The sequence below is a fragment of the Nyctereutes procyonoides genome, unplaced genomic scaffold, assembly GCF_905146905.1.
Source record: "Nyctereutes procyonoides isolate TBG_1078 unplaced genomic scaffold, NYPRO_anot_genome, whole genome shotgun sequence".
Taxonomy (NCBI): domain Eukaryota; kingdom Metazoa; phylum Chordata; class Mammalia; order Carnivora; family Canidae; genus Nyctereutes; species Nyctereutes procyonoides.
Window position 1 is genome coordinate 7334993 of NW_026575139.1, and position 19036 is coordinate 7354028.

The 19036-nt window shown below is 44.6% G+C and overlaps 1 protein-coding gene across 5 annotated transcripts in view; it reads right to left on the reverse strand.

The window, feature by feature from the left end:
• The window catches only part of AK7 (adenylate kinase 7), a 77091-nt gene that overhangs the window by 46141 nt on the left and 11914 nt on the right, over nt 1–19036 (reverse strand). For all 5 annotated transcript variants that reach the window (XM_055304202.1, XM_055304203.1, XM_055304201.1 and 2 more), the window contains exons 4-5: nt 14972–15066; nt 3153–3263 (exon numbers count right to left, since the gene is read on the reverse strand). In XM_055304202.1, coding sequence (XP_055160177.1) covers nt 3153–3263; nt 14972–15066 — 206 coding nt within the window. The remainder of the gene's footprint in view (nt 1–3152; nt 3264–14971; nt 15067–19036) is intronic.

A 19036-nucleotide genomic window follows, 5' to 3' on the forward strand; every position in this document is an offset into this window, starting at 1 on the left:
CCCCCCACTGCTTTCATACACCCCAAGATCGTTTTACAGGCAGATTCTGTTCTCAGTTAGTTGTATGAGAATGGTTTTTAAATTTTTTTATTGGAGTTTAATTTGCCAACATATAGCATGTCACCCAGTGCTCACCCCATCAAGTGCCCCCCTCAGTGCCCATCACCCAGTCACCCCCACCCCCCACCCACCTCCCCTTCCACCACCCTTTGTTCATTTCCCAGAGTTAGGAGTCTCTCATGTTCTGTCTCCCTCACTGATATTTTCACTCATTTTCTCTCTTTTCCCTTTATACCCTATCACTAATTTTTATATTCCCCAAATGAATGAGACCATATAATGTTTGTCCTTCTCCGACTGACTTACTTCACTCAGCATAATACCCTCCAGTTCCATCCATGTCGAAGCAAATGGTGGGTATTTGTCGCTTCTAATGGCTGAGGAATATTCCATTGTTGTATGAGAATAGTTAAACCAGGAAACTAAACCCCGAAAAATACAGTATGTCAAAGGCAGATTATAGGCCATTTTCACTTGTAGATTTGAATAGTTGTGCGAAAATCTCCCAACATGACATTATTAAAGCCAATCCAGAAACGTTTTGTATTAAAAAAAAATTATCACGAGCCACTTGGGTTGATCAAGTCAGTGTGGTCATTCTTACAATAAATTATTAAAATAAATTTCATACATTGCTGTTTTGATAGTTTTTTTTTTTCCAGCAGCGATGCACACAATAGGTGCTCAGGGACCCACTTAATGATTTAAGTAACTTGCAAGACAAACAGGCAATTCCGGCTAATTCAAAATACTAAAGTCAATATAATTGTATTTTTAAATACAAGATTTTAGGGACGCCTGGGTGGCTCGGCGGTTGAGCATCTACTTTCCGCTCAGGTTGTGACCCCGGGGTCCCAGGATCCAGTCCCACATCAGGCTCCCTGCATGGAGCCAGCTTCTCCCTCTGTCCCTCTGCCTGTGTCTCTGTCTCTCTGTCTCTGTCTCTGTCTCTCTCTCTCTCTCTCTCTCTGTGTGTGTGTGTCTCATGAATAAGTAAATAAATCAAAAATCTAAAAAAAAAAAAAAAGATTTGGCATTGGAAGACATTTAGACCTATCTAGTCTAGGGCCTTTATTCATTGATTTTAACTCCAAAATTTTAATGACTTAGCAAAGGTCATAAATTAATGAGTAGAAAAGGGGCTAGAACTCTGGATCCCATTGGTCCTTCAAATATTTTATATTTGCAGTATTTGTATCACGGAAGGAAGGAAGGAAGGAAGGAAGGAAGGAAGGAAGGAAGGAAGAAAGAAAGAAAGAAAGAAAGAAAGAAAGAAAGAAAGAAAGAAAGAAAGAAAGAAAAAGAAAAAAAAGTTTTAATAGGACAGGTGGGGACAAAGTTCCTACCGTAATATCTTCTGAGACCAGTAGGTGTCACCTTAAAGCCGTTATTCCATATCACTGCTGTGGGTTCTCTGCTCATGGGAAAAGCCTGGTGGATGGAACCTTTAGAGGTTTGGGTGTTCTATGTAAGTTCTACAGAAGTTAAATGAGGATGATGATAATAACCTTTTGATGGTTTTATAGGAGATACACCAGGATTACATGAACTACCATAAGTAAAACATTTAGTGCAGTGCCTGGCATGTAGTGAGCAAACCCTCAAAAATTCTTAGGTGTAAGTACACTTATTCATCATCACCAGGGCATTCCTATCATCTATCTTGACTAAAGATAGGAAATACTATATATATATATGATAAATTTTGCTGCAACAGAAGGCTGAGAAGCTGTTAGTGTTTACAAAAGTTTTTCAGCTGTAGGTATGTCTTTTTAAAATTTTATTTTATGTATTTGAGAGAGAGAGAGCGAGTGAGAAAGAGCACAAGAGGGGCAGGGAGAGGGGAGAAGCAGACTCCTCACTGAGCAGGGAGTCTCAAGTGGGACTCAATACCAGGACCCTGGGATCATGACCTGAGACAGAGGGAGATGTTTAACCGGCTGAGCCACCTAGGTGCCCAAGCTGTAGGTATATCTTTTTTTTTTTTTTTTAAGATTTACTTATTTATTCATGAGAGACACAGAGAGAGGCAGAGACACACAAAGGGAGAAGCAGGCTCCCTATGGGGAGCCCAATGTGGGACTTGATCCTAGGACCCCAGGATCATGACCTGAGTCAAAGGCAGATGCTCAATGCTGAGCCACCCAGGTGTCCCTGTAGGTGTATCTTAATAACTGGTGTCCGTGCCTGTGTCCAGATCAACTCTATTGAATGATGGAGCTTTGGAATCAAGAAAAAATAAAAATAAGCCCTGTCGCCTTTGTGGTCTGGTGGATTTGGGTTAGAACCACAGCTCTACCACTTGACACCTCTTTCCCCCAATGCCCACATCTGTAAAATGGGGATAATTATGTACATATACATGACACCGTTGTTGTACAGAGTGAATTAGACAAGGCCAGGAAGTGCTCAGAAAGGTGCTCAGCAGATCCCTAGTTATGTGACCTTGAGCTAGTTATACACATTTTTCCACTATAAGAAACAAGGAGAGAGATTCTGGAATAAGGGGAAATGTGGCTCCCCCTCCTCCCCACTTGAACTCTGAGTTGTTTCTTCTGAGCCAAGGCACTTCTTGGACCCATACTTTAGTGGGTGAGGGCTTGAGCTCTGCTGGGACCTAACACAAGGCTCTCAACTGAGTGAGCTACACCTGCATCAGGACCAGGCATCTTGGGACAGCGCATCTTGAACCTAAGGACAGCGCATCTTGGGGTGAGCCTGAATGAAGCTCAAAGATCTGTGGGTGTGAGGACGAGGAAACTAGACACAGAGGCATGTAATGAGATGATGTAACGTCCATGCGGGGCTGCCCTGGCCGTGCACACTGCGCGCTGCCTTAGAAAGAGCTTCCCAGGGCACCCGGGGGGCTCAGCGCTGGAGCATCTGCCTTCGGCTCAGGTCATGACCCTGGGGTCCTGGGATCAAGTTCCACCTCGATCTCCCTGAAGGGAGCCTGCTTCTCCCTCTGCCTGTGTCTCTGCCTCTCTCTGTGTGTCTCTCATGAAAAAATAAATAAAATCATAAGAAGGAAAGGAAGAAAGAAAGAAGAAAGAACTTCCCTTACCCTAAATGCTTTACTACTCCGTACTTACATTTTTTCCAAATTTGAGAACCATTTTTTCAGCATTTATGTGGTCCAAAAAATTTGGATGGTGTTTTCTTCTTCGATAATCCTCTTCAGTGAATGGAATCTCAGAATCATCCTATGAAAGACAAAAAGCCAGACTTGGATACATAAAGCTTAGAGTTACATAACACTCCTAAGCCCCAAAGGCTGGCTCGCCTGCATTCCAGAGAGCTCAAAGCAAACATTTGAAAAGCTACTGCTTACTTTTACAGTGATTCACCTCCCTTGAAAACGTTTTAGCTGGGCAAATTTTATTATTTATCCTGACTTCAAGCAAAATAAAAAATTTAAATGTCTTTCTTTTAAAGACATTAAGTAACCCATTTCTTTTTCAAAATTTTGTTTCATTTAATTCAATTGATTAACATATGGTATATTATTAGTTTCAGAGGTAGACATCAGTGATTCATCAGGTGCATATAACCCTGTGCTCATCACATCCCATGCCCTCCTTCATGCCCATCACCCAGTTACCCCATCCCTCCACCTCCACTCCTCCAGCGACCCTCTGTGTGTTTCCCAGAGTTAAGTGTCTCTTACGGTTTGCCTCCTTCTCTGTTTTCATCTGATTTGATTTTTCCTTCCCCTCATATTCATATGTTTCTTCTTAAATTCCACATATAAGTGAGATCATAACCGTCTTTCTCTGACTGACTTACTTTGCTTAGCATCATACTCTCTAGTTCCATTCATATTGTTGGAAATGGTAAGATTTCTTTTTTTATGGCTGAGTAATATTCCATTGTATATACACCCCACATCATCTTTATCCATTCATCTGTCAATGGACACCGAGGCTCTTACCACAGTTTGGCTATTGTGGACATTGCTGCTATGAACATTCGGGTGCAGGTGCCCCTTCGGATCACTATGTTTGTATTCTTTGGGTAAATAAAATAACCCCTTTCTCAATAGTTCTTGCAATGTATAGAGCTTCTTTTTTATTTTTATTTATTATTTTTTAAAGAATAATTTTTTATTCTTATTTTTTAAAGAATAATAATTTTTTATTATTTTTTCTTTCATGAGAGACACAGAGAAAGAGAGAGGCAGAGACACAGGCAGAGGGAGAAGCAAGCTCCCTGCAAGGAGCCCGATGTGGGGCTCGATCCTGGGACTCCAGGATCATACCTTGAGCGAAGGCAGATGCTCAACCGCTGAGCCACCCAGGCATCCCTTAGAGTTTCCTTTTTTTAAAAAAAAATTATCTAAATTCAATTTGGCAACATATAGTATAACTCCCAGGGCTAGAGTTTCCTGTTTTAATCTCACCGGTGGGTTCTTCTTCTCTGTCATGTTGCCCTTTCCCCTGCAATCAACCTCATGTAAATAAGAGCAGTCCACGTACAAACTTCTGTAAGATAAAGTGCAATATCAACTTGCTTTGAGAATCAGGGATGAAAAATATTTCTTGATAACCCATTGGTGGCCCATCATGTTAATTCCTTTCATGGCCTACCCTCCTGTGCAGACCTCCTAGAAGGATCCTTCTAGAACTATATATTTCATAATAAAATGAAAACTTTCTGAAACTCAAAGGAGGAAACTGAAACTCATGGTACAGAGTGACTTCCCCAGATCCATGTAGATGTAGAGGTCCTAGTAATTGGAGAAGGATTTTTAAAACAGTTTTAGATAAGGAGCCTTTCATTTTTTTATATGTGTGTTTTTTTTACTGGAGTTCAATTTGCCAACATATAGCGTAACACCCAGTGCTCATCCCGTCAAGTGTCCCCCTCAGTGCCCATCACCCAGTCACCCCCATCCCCCTGCCCACCTCCCCTTCCACTACCCCTCGTTCGTTTCCCAGAGTTAGGAGTCTCTCATGGTTTGTCACCCTCTCTGATTTTTTTCACTCATTTTGTCTCCTTTCCCCTATAATACGTTTCACTATTTCTTATATTCCCCATATGAGTGAAACCATTTAATGATTGTCCTTCGATAAGGAGCCTTTCAACCTCATCACAGTGATCCAAGTTAGATAATCAATCCAAAGCATTTGTCCTGAGTTTCCGTGAGTGAATCGGGGAGACAGCAGAAACACAAGGGTGAGGATCCCAGAGGTGGCACAACTGTTGGCAGGAAGGGCCCAAATGACCAGGGCCAAGCTGGGAATTGGTAGAGGATGAGGCAGTCACCAGCCCGTTGATCAGGGCTTGTAGATCATGTTGAGGAATTTAGATTTATTCTAGGAGCATAAAAAAGTATTGAAGGATTCTGAGTGTTTTAAACAGAACGGAAGCATGATCTGAATTATAATTTAATAGGATCACTTAGGCTGTTCCTTGAAGATGGGATTGGAAGGAAGTGATGGCAGGCACCAGTTACCAGGCTGCTTTTGTAGCAGGAGGGGTAAAGGCTGAGGCTCAGGCTAGAACACCGCCATGGATACAAAGAGAGAAAGATGGATTAGGACATATTCTGGGTGATGAGTTAACAAGATGTACTGATGGGTTGGCTGGTGGGTGGAAGGGAGTGAGGCTGGAGCAGCTGGAATGGTGGTATTGCCGTGGGGAGGAAGACCAGGAGAGAGCCAGTGTTGGTGAGGAAGATCAAGCTAACCCATCTCAATTCTGGGTCCATGGTAGACACTCAATGAGTCCATGTTACCTGATTAGCTGACCTCTAGAGTATGTCCAGTGGCTCAGACACAGGGTTGCCAGAGAAAAATACAGGATACTTAGCTAAATTTGAATTTGAGATAAACAAACAAATTATTTTTTAGTGTTAAGTATGTCTTAAATACCCCACAGGATGTACTTATGCTAAACATTATTCGTGGTTTATCTAAAATTCTAATTTAACTGGACATCCTGTATTTGCATTTGCTAAATCTGGCAATCCTACTCACGTGGGGTCTGGAAACAGTGGAATCAGCTTTGCCTTCAAGAGGAATTGAGTCTTGGCATCTCCAGAGCCCTGGCTGTCATGACGGGGTGGCCAGCCTGCCTGCCTGCCTGGCCCTGCTGGGCTCCCTGGGTGCCTAGCACTCTTCTTCTATGATTTGCTTCAGCTTCTGTCCTCTTGGCTGCAGAAGAGGCAGTTATATCCCCGGTGCTCTGGTTCTCTGGCCACAGGTTTTAGATGACCAGTCAACCTCTTCTGTGGCATTCTGAGGGTGAGAAGATCACCATCTCCCTGGCCAGCTACACCGTTGCCCATCAATGTGCACCAGGCTGGGCTGCAGTTTCTGAGCTATCATCCAGATTCCTGGTCGGGACAGAGACCTGGCTTGCACACCATGAACCTTCGCCACTGGTCATTGGACTGTGTTCCCTCTTGTCCTTAATAGTCACTTGTTACAAATAGATGACAAATAAAGTATATTTTAATTCTGGGTCTTTCATAGAAGTTTTGGTTCCTTGCAACTGTTTGCATCTCTGCTTTTCCAAGAAATGATGAGTCGACTTTTTGTTGGCATTATATCCATTATCCTTTGGTTGTTACACAGTGGTTTCTGGTAGCATTCCTGGAAGCTTGGCCTGTCTCGTTAACATCTCAGTACAATCAATAAGCTTTTTTAAAAAAGATTTATTTATTTATTCATGAGAGACATGGAGAGAGAGGCAGAGACACAGGCAGAGGGAGAAGCAGGCTCCTCTCAGGGAGCCTGATGTGGGACTCGATCCCAGGGCTCTGGGATCACAACCTGAGCCAAAGGCAGATGCTCCACCATTGAGCCACTCAGGAGCCCCTCAATAAGCTTGTTTAGAGTCTTCAATCTTCCATGAGGTGAAGAACCAACTCTGCAGAGTGATCTCCCCCTTTTTGTTTAGGACATTGGGTAAAATCCGTTGTCTTGTAATATAGTGTTAGACCTGCTTTTTGATTGGTCATTGTGTTCAACTGCTTGTGTGGATCACCTGTTGAACTCTTCCTACCTGGTTATTCCAAGTGGCATCAGAGCACATCTGCTCTTTTTCCTTTGGGCTATTTGGTTGATTAAAAGTCACCCCTCTTTACTCACACATAAAGTTTTAAGACAGAGTTTTAAAACAGACAGGTTATTATCTATCTATAGAAAAAAAGCCCCATAAATATTAAGATTCTCCCACTTATTAAAATAAATACAAATGAAAATATTCTATTTACCCTTCTTTTGTATTAAAACAAGCTCTGTATACAGTTTTGTATCCATTTGGATGCTTTGGCTACAAGGAACAGAAAGCCAAATTCAAAGTGGCCTCAACACTGCTGGGATTCATCATCTTCCAAAAAAACATTCAAAAATGGGTTGGCCCCAGGGGTTCCTGGGTAGCTCAGTTAAATAAATATCTAATTCTTGATCTTGGCTCAATTCTCAATCTCATGGTTGTGAGTTCAAGTCCCATATTGGGCTCCATGCTGGATGTGGAGCCTACTTAAACAAAACAACACAAAAAGCCAGGGTGGCTCCAGGTGCCACATGCTGGGCTTCTCTGCTCTTCTGATGCCCTCTTAGCTCCACCTCCTTCAGGTGTGCCCTTCAGACTCATAGCAAGACTGACTGGCAGCAGCAGTTCTGAGTGTCATATCCAGAGTGGACAATATCTCCAGTGGGAAGAAGGTTGCATCTTCCTCAAAGTCTCTCTTAATCAGGGATGAACCCTTCCCAGAGGTCTCCCAGCAGACTTCTCTCTGTGCCAGAGCCTGGACCACACTGATTTCCTGGGCACAGAGCTGGATGACATCTCCCAGGCTCTCTTGCAGGTGGGTGTGGTCATGTGACTGGCGATTCATCAAAGGGATTTAGAGAAGGGATGCACATGTCTTCCACATCTGGCTTGGAAAGCTTACTGCACATGGTCTTTTGTGCCTTCTATCCTTGGGTCCCTAGGCTTGGAGTAGATTTGCATAATGGCTCTGGAAGCCACTCTGGAAGATGGTCAAGCCATCCAATGGAAGGAGCCTGGGTCTGGATTCAGAGTTGGAAGGATACTTACTCATTCATCAGGAACACCCGTCATATGTTTCACATGAGTGAGGAATAAACCTTCCCCATGGCTAAGACATTCTATGGGTTTGGGGTCTGGCTGTTACTCCCTGGCATCCTGGGATTAGATTGTATGCCTGCCCTTGACCCATCGTTGGCAAGAGGAATGGGACCATCACGGTTCATTTGGATTAATAAGGATTTCCCCCAGGAGCTGGGGATAGCGTCTCCCTTCCCTATCTCATGGGCAGTGTGGCCACCTGAACAAATCAAGACTCTGCTGGCAAGGAAGATGGGGCAGGGGGGTGACTGCCAGAGGACCAGCAGCGTTTATACCAATCCATGTTCACCTTTCCCTTTTGAGTTGCATAACAAAGTCATGGATTTTCATCAACTCAGTGGGTTTTAGTTAACCACAATATGTTGGGCAGGGTCTTAGCAGGAGAGAAAGCACACTCGAAGTGGGCAATCTGAGGAGAGTTTAAAAACAAGACTATTTACAAAAGTGTGGACAGGGTGTAGGGAAGTCAGATACCCTGGAGTCAGTAATGGGGTGCTCTGGACCACTCATAGGTCCCTAAGTCAAGAGGAAGACAGCAACAATTAGGGCCTAGAGAGGAGTGGACAGGCTGCCAGACAGGCACAGTGACTTCGACTGAGGAGCTCGACCTGCCAACAGCATGTCTATTGAAGGGAGTTTGCAGAATAAATACCCTGACCTCTTTCTTCTCCTTTCTCTCATCCTCTCACGCTGCTCCCATTGGCCAAACCCAGTGGGCAAAGGAGGGTAAAACTGCTCACTGTTCTAGCCTGTGAGGCCAGAGCAGGGTGGAGAAAAGTGGAGACTGGATCTGAAGATGCAGATGGGAAATGCTCAGCACGCGTGACTATTTTCATGACACCACCCTTCACAACGGGGCTACGGGGAGCCCTCTACGTCCTCTCGGCACTGCCCGTGGCATCTCTGAAAATGTCTCAGCTTTCTAGCACCAAAAATATGTTCCAGGCCTACCCAGGGTTTTACCCACCCAAAACATGGAATCCACTACCTTCTGTGGTGTCCTGGAGCTACTTTTGCCAAAAAGCAGCTTTAGAGATGAACATTTATGTCTTAGAGAGACCCAGGAGGGCTGCTGGTGGGCTCTTTTTCATGACAGAGCTGAAGATCTGTTTTCCTTGAAGTCGTGAGTTGGCAATGATTTATTCTAACTTAACGTATCTTGTTAAAGACCCCTACTTCACTTGGACCGGGTTCCATTGGCTGTTCAGATTTCCTGGGATGATGCCAAAAAGACAAGCAGAGAAGAGCAGGGGGACAGGTGCACAGGGCGTGCCCAGCTCCCCAATCTCTGATGCCCAACGGCATCTCAGTCTGTGGATTTTTGTAAGACATTGCTTATATCTCTATAACAATGTCCTCCTTCTGTGTCAGCTAGCTCTAGCTGGATTCCGATACTTGCAACCCAAAGGCTCGGATTTCCATAATCGCACCCTGACTTCCTCAACCAAACATGGATGCTGAAGTCTTCCTCTGCCCCACGTCTTCAATTAGATCTTTGGGGGACAAGCTGGCCTTCAGATCAGCTTGGGCTCGGTTTGCTTCATTTTCCCTAGAAAAGGGGGAACCTTTTCTAATCTCTATGGCCAGACACTGAGGACAGATACTCAAATTCCCTATTCCAACCATAACCATAACTGGGATAGTGACCATCTCTGGGCAAGGAAGCAGTCACGGGCCTTAAGGGAAGTCAAGAAGTGGTTGCACTCAAATGGTCTTATTCAAGGCTTGTGCGGGGCCGGGTGACAAAGACAGGCACATCGGCAGGGCCTCACGTCTAACAGACCCGCCAGATGTCCTGCCCTTACCAATTTAGCTGAGCCCAACGCATAATTACAAGTCACCTGTGACATGCATAGACTCCTAGACTATCAGTGTAACTGTGCCTCAAACAGGGAAAACTCAGGGGTGCCTGGGTGGCACAGGTGGCCCTGAGCTTCGGACTCTTGGTTTCAGCTCAGTTCCTGATCTCAGGGTCGTGGGATCGAGCCCTGCATTGGGCTTTGTGATCAGTGAGGAGTCTGCTTGAGTTTCTCTAACCCTCTCCCTCTGCCCCTCCCCACCCCCTGCCACTGTGTGTGCACGCACGCACACACACACACACACACACACACACACACACACACACTCTCTCTCTCTCTCTCTCTCTCAAATAAATAAATCTTTAAAAAAGAAAAACAGGTAAAAATGAAATCCCACTGGGCTTTCTTCTGCTCCCACAATGCTTCTACTACATTTTACTTATTTGTGAATTTCTACACTGACATAATTTCACATTTACTAAAGTTTGCAAAAAACAGTATGGAGAACTCCTGTACATTTTCCCCCCTCAGATCCACTAATGTTTAAAATTTTATCATATTGTTTTTTCCTATTTGTATGTATATATTTTTTAAAGATCCTATTTATTCCTAAGAGACACAGAGAGAGGCAGAGACATAGACGGAGAGGCAGGCTCCCTGCAGGGAGCGCGATGCAGGACCCAATCCCAGGACCCTGGGACCTGGACCTGTGTGACCGGATCACAACTGAGCTGAAGGCCGATGCTCAACTACTGAGCCACCAAGGCATCCCTTGTATGTATATTTTAAGGACAAATACAAATAAAAAACAAGAAACTTAATTTTCCCTGTTGACAGCAAGGGAAGAGATTTCTCTCCCATCCTTTTTCTTAGAGCATTATGCTTTAAGACGTTTGTAAGTTGTTTCTCTGTCTCTTTGAAATGTGTGTAAGGTCTTTCTTTTTTAAGATTTTGTTTATTTGAGAGAGAGCCAGAGAGAGAGAGAGAGCCAGAGAGAGAGAGAGAGAGCGCACAAGCCTGGGGAGCAGCAGAGGGAGAAGGAGAGATAAAATCTTAAGCAGACTCCACGCTGGCCTCGGAGCCCCACGTGGGGTGGGATCCCAAGACCCTGAGATCATGACCTGAGCCAAAATCACAGGTTGGATGCTTAACTGACTGAGCTACTCAGGAGCCCCAAGAGTGTGTTTTTTAGAAGCAAAATCAACCTCTTGCCAGCTTTATTATCAATAAACATCTTTCTCAAAGACCTGGGAGATATCTCTTTAAAATGGACACATCGGGGATCCCTAGGTGGCTCAGTGGTTTGGCGCCTGTCTTTGGCCCAGGGCGTGATCCTGGAGTCCCAGGATCGAGTCCCACGTCGGGCTCCCCGCATGGGGCCTGCTTCTCCCTCTGGCTGTGTCTCTGCCTCTCTCTCTCTCTCTCTCTCTCTGTGTGTATGTGTGTGTGTCTCATGAATAAATAAATAAAATCTTAAAAAAAAAGAAATAGACACCTCAAGGGGGAGAGCACCTCTGTCTTCCAGTTTCCATGGGAATGTAGGGGCCTAACTTCGCTGCGCACCTTGCTCTCAACTACACAACGACCTCCTGCCATAAAGATATGAAAGATTTGTTTTTCCTCTGGATAAAGACAATTAGCTAATACAGATGGCCACCCAAATTACGAGGTGAATCGAGGACGAATCTGTGACAGATGGCCCCGTCAAGTCCTCTTACCCAAGAATTAGTTATTGTTCATCAGGAAACATGTATGTAATGGACCGAATCTGCTTGGCTATAGAAAAAGGTGAGATTTCCTTCTACCTCTGCAATCTCTTACTGGATAGCCCATGACATGCATGACATTCCATTTTAATGCTTGTTCAGTAATAAAGCTGTTTTCTTTCTCTACTACCATGTGTAGGGATTTTCTGGGTTGGGTGAAGATTTTGTTTTTAATTATATTTCCCCACAGCAGACACATGTTATTTCTTTTTTCTGAACCATTTGAGAGCAAGCTGCATATACCATGCCCCCTTTCTCTTAAATTTTCAGTGCATATCTCCTAAGAACATTCTCCCAAGAAACCACAGAATTTTCCTGACAAAATTAAGGAAATTAAATATTGATATAAGTACTTTTATCCGGGCAGCCCGGGTGGCTCAGCGGTTTAGCGCTGCCTGCAGCCCAGGGCCTGATCCTGGAGACCCAGGATCAAGTCCCATGTCGGGCTCCCTGCATAGAGCCTGCTTCTCCCTCTGCCTGTGTCTTTGCCTCTCTCTCTCTCTGTGTCTCAATAAATAAATAAGTAATCTTTAAAAAAAAAAAAGTACTTTTATTCAATCTACAGTCCATGCTCCAATTTTGTCAGTTGTCCCAATCATGCCCTTTACAGCACTTTTCCTCCAGGGTAGGGTCCAGTATAGGATCACATCTGGTCCTGAATGTCATGTCTTGTTCATCTTTATTTGGAGCAGTACTTCTGTTTTCTGTCTTTTATTGCCATTTTTTTGTTGCCTTTATTTATTTATTTATTTATTTATTTATTTATTTATTTATTTATTTATTTATTTTTGATTATTGCCATTTTTAAAGCATATGGGCCAACTCTTTAACAGAACATCCTTCGATTTGGGTTGTGTGATGGTTCCACATGATTCGATTCAGATTCTTACATAGCAAATCTGGTTTCCTCTCTGCCTCGCATCTATTTCCTCATCCCAAGGGAGATTTCCAAGCAAACCTCACACAGTATCATTTCATCCATAAATACCTCATTCGTTGCACTGTAGTTGGATTTATTCATTTTGGGGTCTTAGCATTACTAGATCCTGTTTAAAAACCCTATAAGTTCTGTTAATTTTTCTCTAAAAAAAATTAATAGAAGAGCTCACTGGAACTGAGTACCTGTGTAGTGTGGGGTAGAGAATTTTGGGGGCAGAGTGATTAAAACCCCCCAAAATTGGTTCTCTATCTTGATTGCTGTGGTGGGTTACACAACTGTGTGCATTTGTCAAAGCTCATAGAACTGTCCAAGAAAGAGGGTGACCCGTACTCCACGTAAGTTATACCTTCATAAGCCTCACTTCAAGCCATCATGAGGAAAAAGAAGTTAAAACCATAGTGAGAGGATATGGACGTGCCATAGGACATAGGAGCTGACTCGGCAGCCATTTCCTTGTATTTCCTTAGTGGGGGACCCATCTCTTCTCCACTCTCAGCCCATGTAGGTTAGGGGCTGATCATCCCACCTCTGGCCTGGCCACACCTCCTGTGCTCCATGCTCCCCGGCCACAGTGATTGGCTCAAGTTTAGGTCCAAGACTTACACAAACAGCATGTTCCAGTCCTGGGATGACACACGACCAAAGTGGAAAATGGAACTGAAGCTGTGGGATGGAAGCCCAGGAGCTGCTGGGGGCCAGCAGGAGGGGGAGCCTAGCAGAGAATGAAGCCTACTCAGGACGTAAGAAGCAACAGAAGAGAGAAAGAGAGCAGTGAGCTCTGAGGACGTGTTTTAAGCTTCTAGCTCCAGCTGTGCCTAAAGTCCACCTTTGGAATTACCAGTTATGAGTCATACATTCCCGTTTTGCTTAATTCAGCCTGAGTTAGTTTATCACTGAAGGAGTGAGCACAGTCAGTCAGGCCAGCAGCCAGTCAAGTGACCAGGGATTGTTTTCCAGCAGGCACTTTGCTAGGCAGTCTGAAGGAAGGAACCAGAATGGGAGTCAAATGCCTGGCCTGATGCTTGAGGTGATGGAAACCAGATAGAGCGGGTGAGTGCACTTGACAAGAAAAGGACAGAAAGCCTCGGGTCTCTGATCTCAAGGATCTCCCGGTTCACCAAGATGAGAGACAATTAAACAAACAAATGGCCTTTGACACAATGTGTGATAAATCCCTAAACATCTCCTCATTCTAAGTAACGCGTTCCCTTGATTCTAACATGTGCATTTCCCTCCCCACATTCTGACATCTCTGAAGGTCGAATATGCCTTGCCATCAGTGGCTCCTTAAGGTGGTGCTCGGCCAGGAAGCATTGATACTGTCCTTGTCGGTTCCCTGGGTGACCCTGAGCACAGCTGGTCTACTGCCAAGCCTTCAAATGCAATTAGGTACCAGGCATGCTCACGGAACTGCCCTTCTAAATGTCTTTTGCAAGATTACACTGTGATTCAGCACTGGAGTGAAAAGGTGGTTCCCGGGCACACAGGGCCTGGGGCAGAATGGCAAATGGAAATCTGACATCAGTACAGATAATAAGAAACCCCAGAAGTCGGACTGCAAGTCAGTCCACATCTTCCTGCAGAGGAATAACCACGTGCTTTATGGAAAAAGAAGCAAATGACACGAGGCAGCTTTCAGACTGTGTTATTGTGTGGACAAAGACAGAAGGCAGGTGTGGAGCAGACACCTGGCCCCTGAAGAGGAAGGGGTTAGAGGGTTCCTACAACTGTATGTGGCTTCCGTTTCCCTTTTCATTTCTACACAAGAAGGTGTAGGACAGGAATCGAGGTCTAAATACATCTAAAGGAGAGCTTTTTTGGATAAGAAGTATAAGTGGTAAGTAAGGATGGTTATGATTTAATAGGCATCATTTATCTTTTCCTTTCCAAGTGGCACATAACACAGTGAGGCCCCCTAGAATTGAGTGTGCTCAGAGTCACTGATTTCTGCTGAATGCTTATTACGGGACGGGGTTCAGGAGGGCAAGCATACAGGTGCACTGTCGAAAGTTCTCTCCATACACAGATCACAAGGTATAAAGGGCGAAATATTGTATAAAGGAAGAGCTACCATATGGGTGCCCAGACGGCTCAGCTGGCTGAGCGTCCCACTCTTGATTTCAGCTCATGTCATGATCTTGGGGTCCTGTGATGGAGCCCTGTGTCAGGATCCGAGCTCAGCGGGGAGTCTACTTGGGATTCTCTTTCCCTCCCTCTCTGCCCCTCTCCTCATTTACTCTCTCTCTCTCTCAAATAAATACACACATCTTAAAAAAAAAAAAAGGAAAAGCTGGTGCATTACTTACAGGGTCCAGGGGTTTGGATCGTGCCCAGGTCATCACCGTAGATACTAAAATAAACACCTTCCGCTTCTCAAAGTGGTTGACTTCTTCTTTCAGTGCTGTAGGGCCAAAAAATGGAGCAGTTACTTGGATCTACAAAGTCCTCGTTTTCTCAGTCACATGTGGGACCTGGAATTAAGAGAGGTGTCACCTCTGTGCTTCCCTGACCCATCCCCCTGCCCTCACTGTTCTCGGCATTCTCTTCCCAGCCAGCTGAACTCTTCTGCACCCAGCTCACACGTGTAGCCCTCCTTTCTGCCTCCTGGCCGGTAGCAGTGTGCTTCTACTTCTACGGGGTGCCAGTGGGAGTATGGATCCTAGCTGGTGTGGACCGGAACACTTCTTGGGCTTGACTGCATCCTTACCGTCATGAGATAGGTGCTACTATCATGTCTGTTTTACAGATGAGGGACCTGGGGTGCAGTTTGCCCAGATCTATGGAGGAGAGGTAGGGGCACAGTCTGATCCAGGCAGCCTGGTGGCAAGGGCGGTGCTCTCCCCACTAAGCCCAACAGTCAGCCAGCTGCGTGGAGAATGGACCAGGAGGCTCTAGGGGTGTGGGGATGCAAAGGCCCCAATTCAGAAGATAAGACCCCCTCCCTTACGATTTCACAGAAAGCAGTCCTGTGTAGCTTGTGATGTTGCAGAAGGAAGGAATTGTGGGTGCGCCCACCCTTCCCACTCCACTTGGCCAGGGGAAGGGAGCCCATCAACCGGCCCTGTGGACTGGGGCCGGAGGGCCTTTGGTAGGATGGGGATGGGTGATGATGAGCATTCTGTAGAACAGTGTTCTGTAGAACAGTGGTGGACAGAAGGACGAGCACTTGATTTCTAGAAGGTTTATCACCTCCCAGGGGTGGGGGGGGGGTGGCTCTCCACACACGGAACCATTAAGTCTCCTTAAATACTTTCGGCATGTGATTCCATTACAATATTTTTCATGACATATGATTTTCCAGAAGAAAAGATCTAAAAGGGAGGTCTAATTAAATTGTCAGAGGAGCTGAGGGACACGGTTGTCATGGCACAATTGTATTCTCATGAGCTGACTCCCTATAGAATCAAAACAATAAAGTCCTGATATCTTGAATCTAATAAGCTCGTGGATTCTGATCCTAAGTTGAGAATACGTTACTGGCTAAAGCGCAAGAACACCACGTCCACAGATTCATCTCCGACTCAAATGTTAATTTTAGTTCCAGTTTCATCTCATTAACTAAAATGGCCTCTTCAATTTCATTTTGCCCTTTTACCCTTTCTGCTCTACTGTGCTCCAGCCTGGCCTATTTTGTGACTGCTTGGCACACTTAGAGGTCCTCAAAATGGGTTATCCTTTCCTTTATGAACATTTTAATGGGCCTAAAATAATCTCCTTGTTCACTTGTGAGCAAGCACATTTTATCCTTATATGCAAATGTTTGCTCTTATTTCTAATACTTTATCCCCTTCTCCTGTGTCATTTTGTCTTCCTTTAATAGCATCGGTGAAAGGCAAGGTCAGAGAATCCTTTTATATTAAAACATTTTAGAATTACTTAATAAAACATTATGAAGAAGTAATACATATCCTTTGCAAACAACAACAACAGCAACAACAACCCACAACACACAGACAAAGAAACCCCAAACAAAAAACACACCCCAAATCTAAGAATGTGCACACTAGGTCAAACGACAAAATTCCCAAAGTGCCACCAAACCCACCCCCCCAGGTGACCCTGATGGCAGATTGAAGGCCTCTGACTGTCCTTTCTTGCAGACATCAACACTCTGTATCTCAGAAATGAGGTAAGACAGTTAAAACCTCTCCACCAAACAGAGAAGTAAAATTTTCTTAATTATTTAAAGCTCTTTATTAGAAAGAAGAAGGAGGCGGTAAAACACAGTCTCCATTTTAAAGCTCATGAAAGGAGATGCAGCGTCAAAGTCTGGGAAACCATTATGTTCCCTCGAGGAGCAGTGGGGGGCCTATGAGGAGCTGAGGCTCATCTGTTACAGCAGGAGGGCAGGGGCTAATGTCTAAAATTCATAATCAGAGGACAGCAGTGCAGGCATTTTTATGCATTAAAAGGTACACGTTGGTTAAATGAGGTTCCTTTTGGGGCATAGGGATGGGGTGAAAGGGAAATACAAGGAGTCGTACCTTTTTAGTCTAAGCCCTATTGTGCTTTTTATTTATTTTTATTTTATTTAAATATTTTTTTGAGAGACACAGAGAAAGAGCACGAGTGGGAAGGGCAGAGGGAGGAGAGAGAGAGAGAGAATCTGTAGCAGACTTCTCTCCCTGAGCATGGAGCCCGACGTGGGGCTCAATCTCACAACCCTGAGATCACAACCTGAGCTGAAACTAAGACTCAGATGCTTAACTGACTGCACCACCCAGGCACCCCAGCCCTACTGTGCTTTTTAATTTTCAAAACATGTCCAGCTTTTATTCCAGAAAAAACATTTTTTTAATTGCAAGAATATATTATATGGAAAAAATCAATTTTCGAAGCCTGACGCAACATCAGAACTCAATAAACGTGAGCTCTGATTATGATTTTAAATGGTGCAATTCTTTTAGAAGGTGCAATTATAATCATCTGTAAATATCTGCAAAGGGACAAAATGCAGAAAGTAGGCTTTCAAAAAAAACCTCTGCTTCAAAAGATGATACAATGCTCACATTTTTGATTTGCTTCTCACTGGATGAAATCTAGGCACAAAGTCACAAAAGGGACATCAAGCATTCTCAGCTCCTGAGGAATCCCACACCTCCGCACCCACAAGACAGCACTTTTCCATCATTTCCCTGAGTGCGGTACACGTATTCCTGAGGCTCCTCCATTTCTTTGAATTTAAGCCAAAATATTGCTTCCCTGTTGATCTCATTCAAGGGGCGGCAAAGTCCTGCCTCTTTTTATAATATAAAGTTTTGTTGGAACCTAGCTGCATATCCTCGATGGCTGCGTTGCTACAACGGCACCGTACTTGGCTCGAAGGGCCAAAAATATTGATTTAGTCTCTGGCCCTTGACAGAAAGCGTTTGCTGACCTCTGATCTAATCCGCCTGGAACAAAAATGCTGATGTGCATAAAACACTGAAATGTAAGGTGGCCCTGTGTCTTTTTGGCTGGCCCGCTGGTCTAGAAGGGTGATCCAGATAAGCCACTTTGCTTTCTCCTTTGCTCCCAACTTAATCAGGAGATGAATTGTCACAGCAACAAATGGCCAAACGTCACCTTGCTGTCTTAGACCTGCGGGCCTTAGAGGTCATGACAGTTTTGAAAGCATTCTAGAAATGCTAACACTCCCCCTGGGCCCTCTCCTGGCCCTTGCTACCAGGGGACCCCCGCTGAATTGAATCAAATCCTGTCTTGTTAAAGGCACATCCCTCGTGGATCTGTTTCTTGAGAACCTGCAGTTCTCTGTCCTGCATTACAAGTCCCCTGCGTGTGCCTCAGCTCTCCCACGGGACTGCAGGCACTTGGAGGGTGGAAGCTGTCTCATTTGTCCTGGTGTCTTCCCAATGCATTCAACCCCGCGGCCTTAAGCAAGGGCCGCAGAATGAACAAAGGGTGAATTTTGAAAGTTACGGTTTCATTTCTTTTTTTAATTTTTTAATTTTTATTTTTTTAATATTTATTTATTTATTTATTTATGAGAGAGAGAGAGAGAGAGAGAGAGAGAGAGAGAGAGAGGCAGAGACACAGGCAAAGAGAGAAGCAGGCTCCATGCAGGGAGCCTGACGTGGGACTCGATCCCGGGTCTCCAGGATGGCGCCCTGGGCCAAAGGCAGGCGCCAAACTGCTGAGCCACCCAGGGATCCCCTATTTCTTTTTTTTTAGGATCAAAACGATTCCATTCTTGGGAAGCATGCATCGTTTCATTAATTCAACAAGGGGCCATGAAGTCTCGGCTGGCTCTGAGGCTGTGGCAGTCCAGGTAAGCAAACCAGAACCCAAGACTGTAAATGCCGCAAGGTTAGAAAATCAAAACTTGAGGACCACTAACCACGATAGCCAACTAGGCTCTTCCAGGTGGGGCA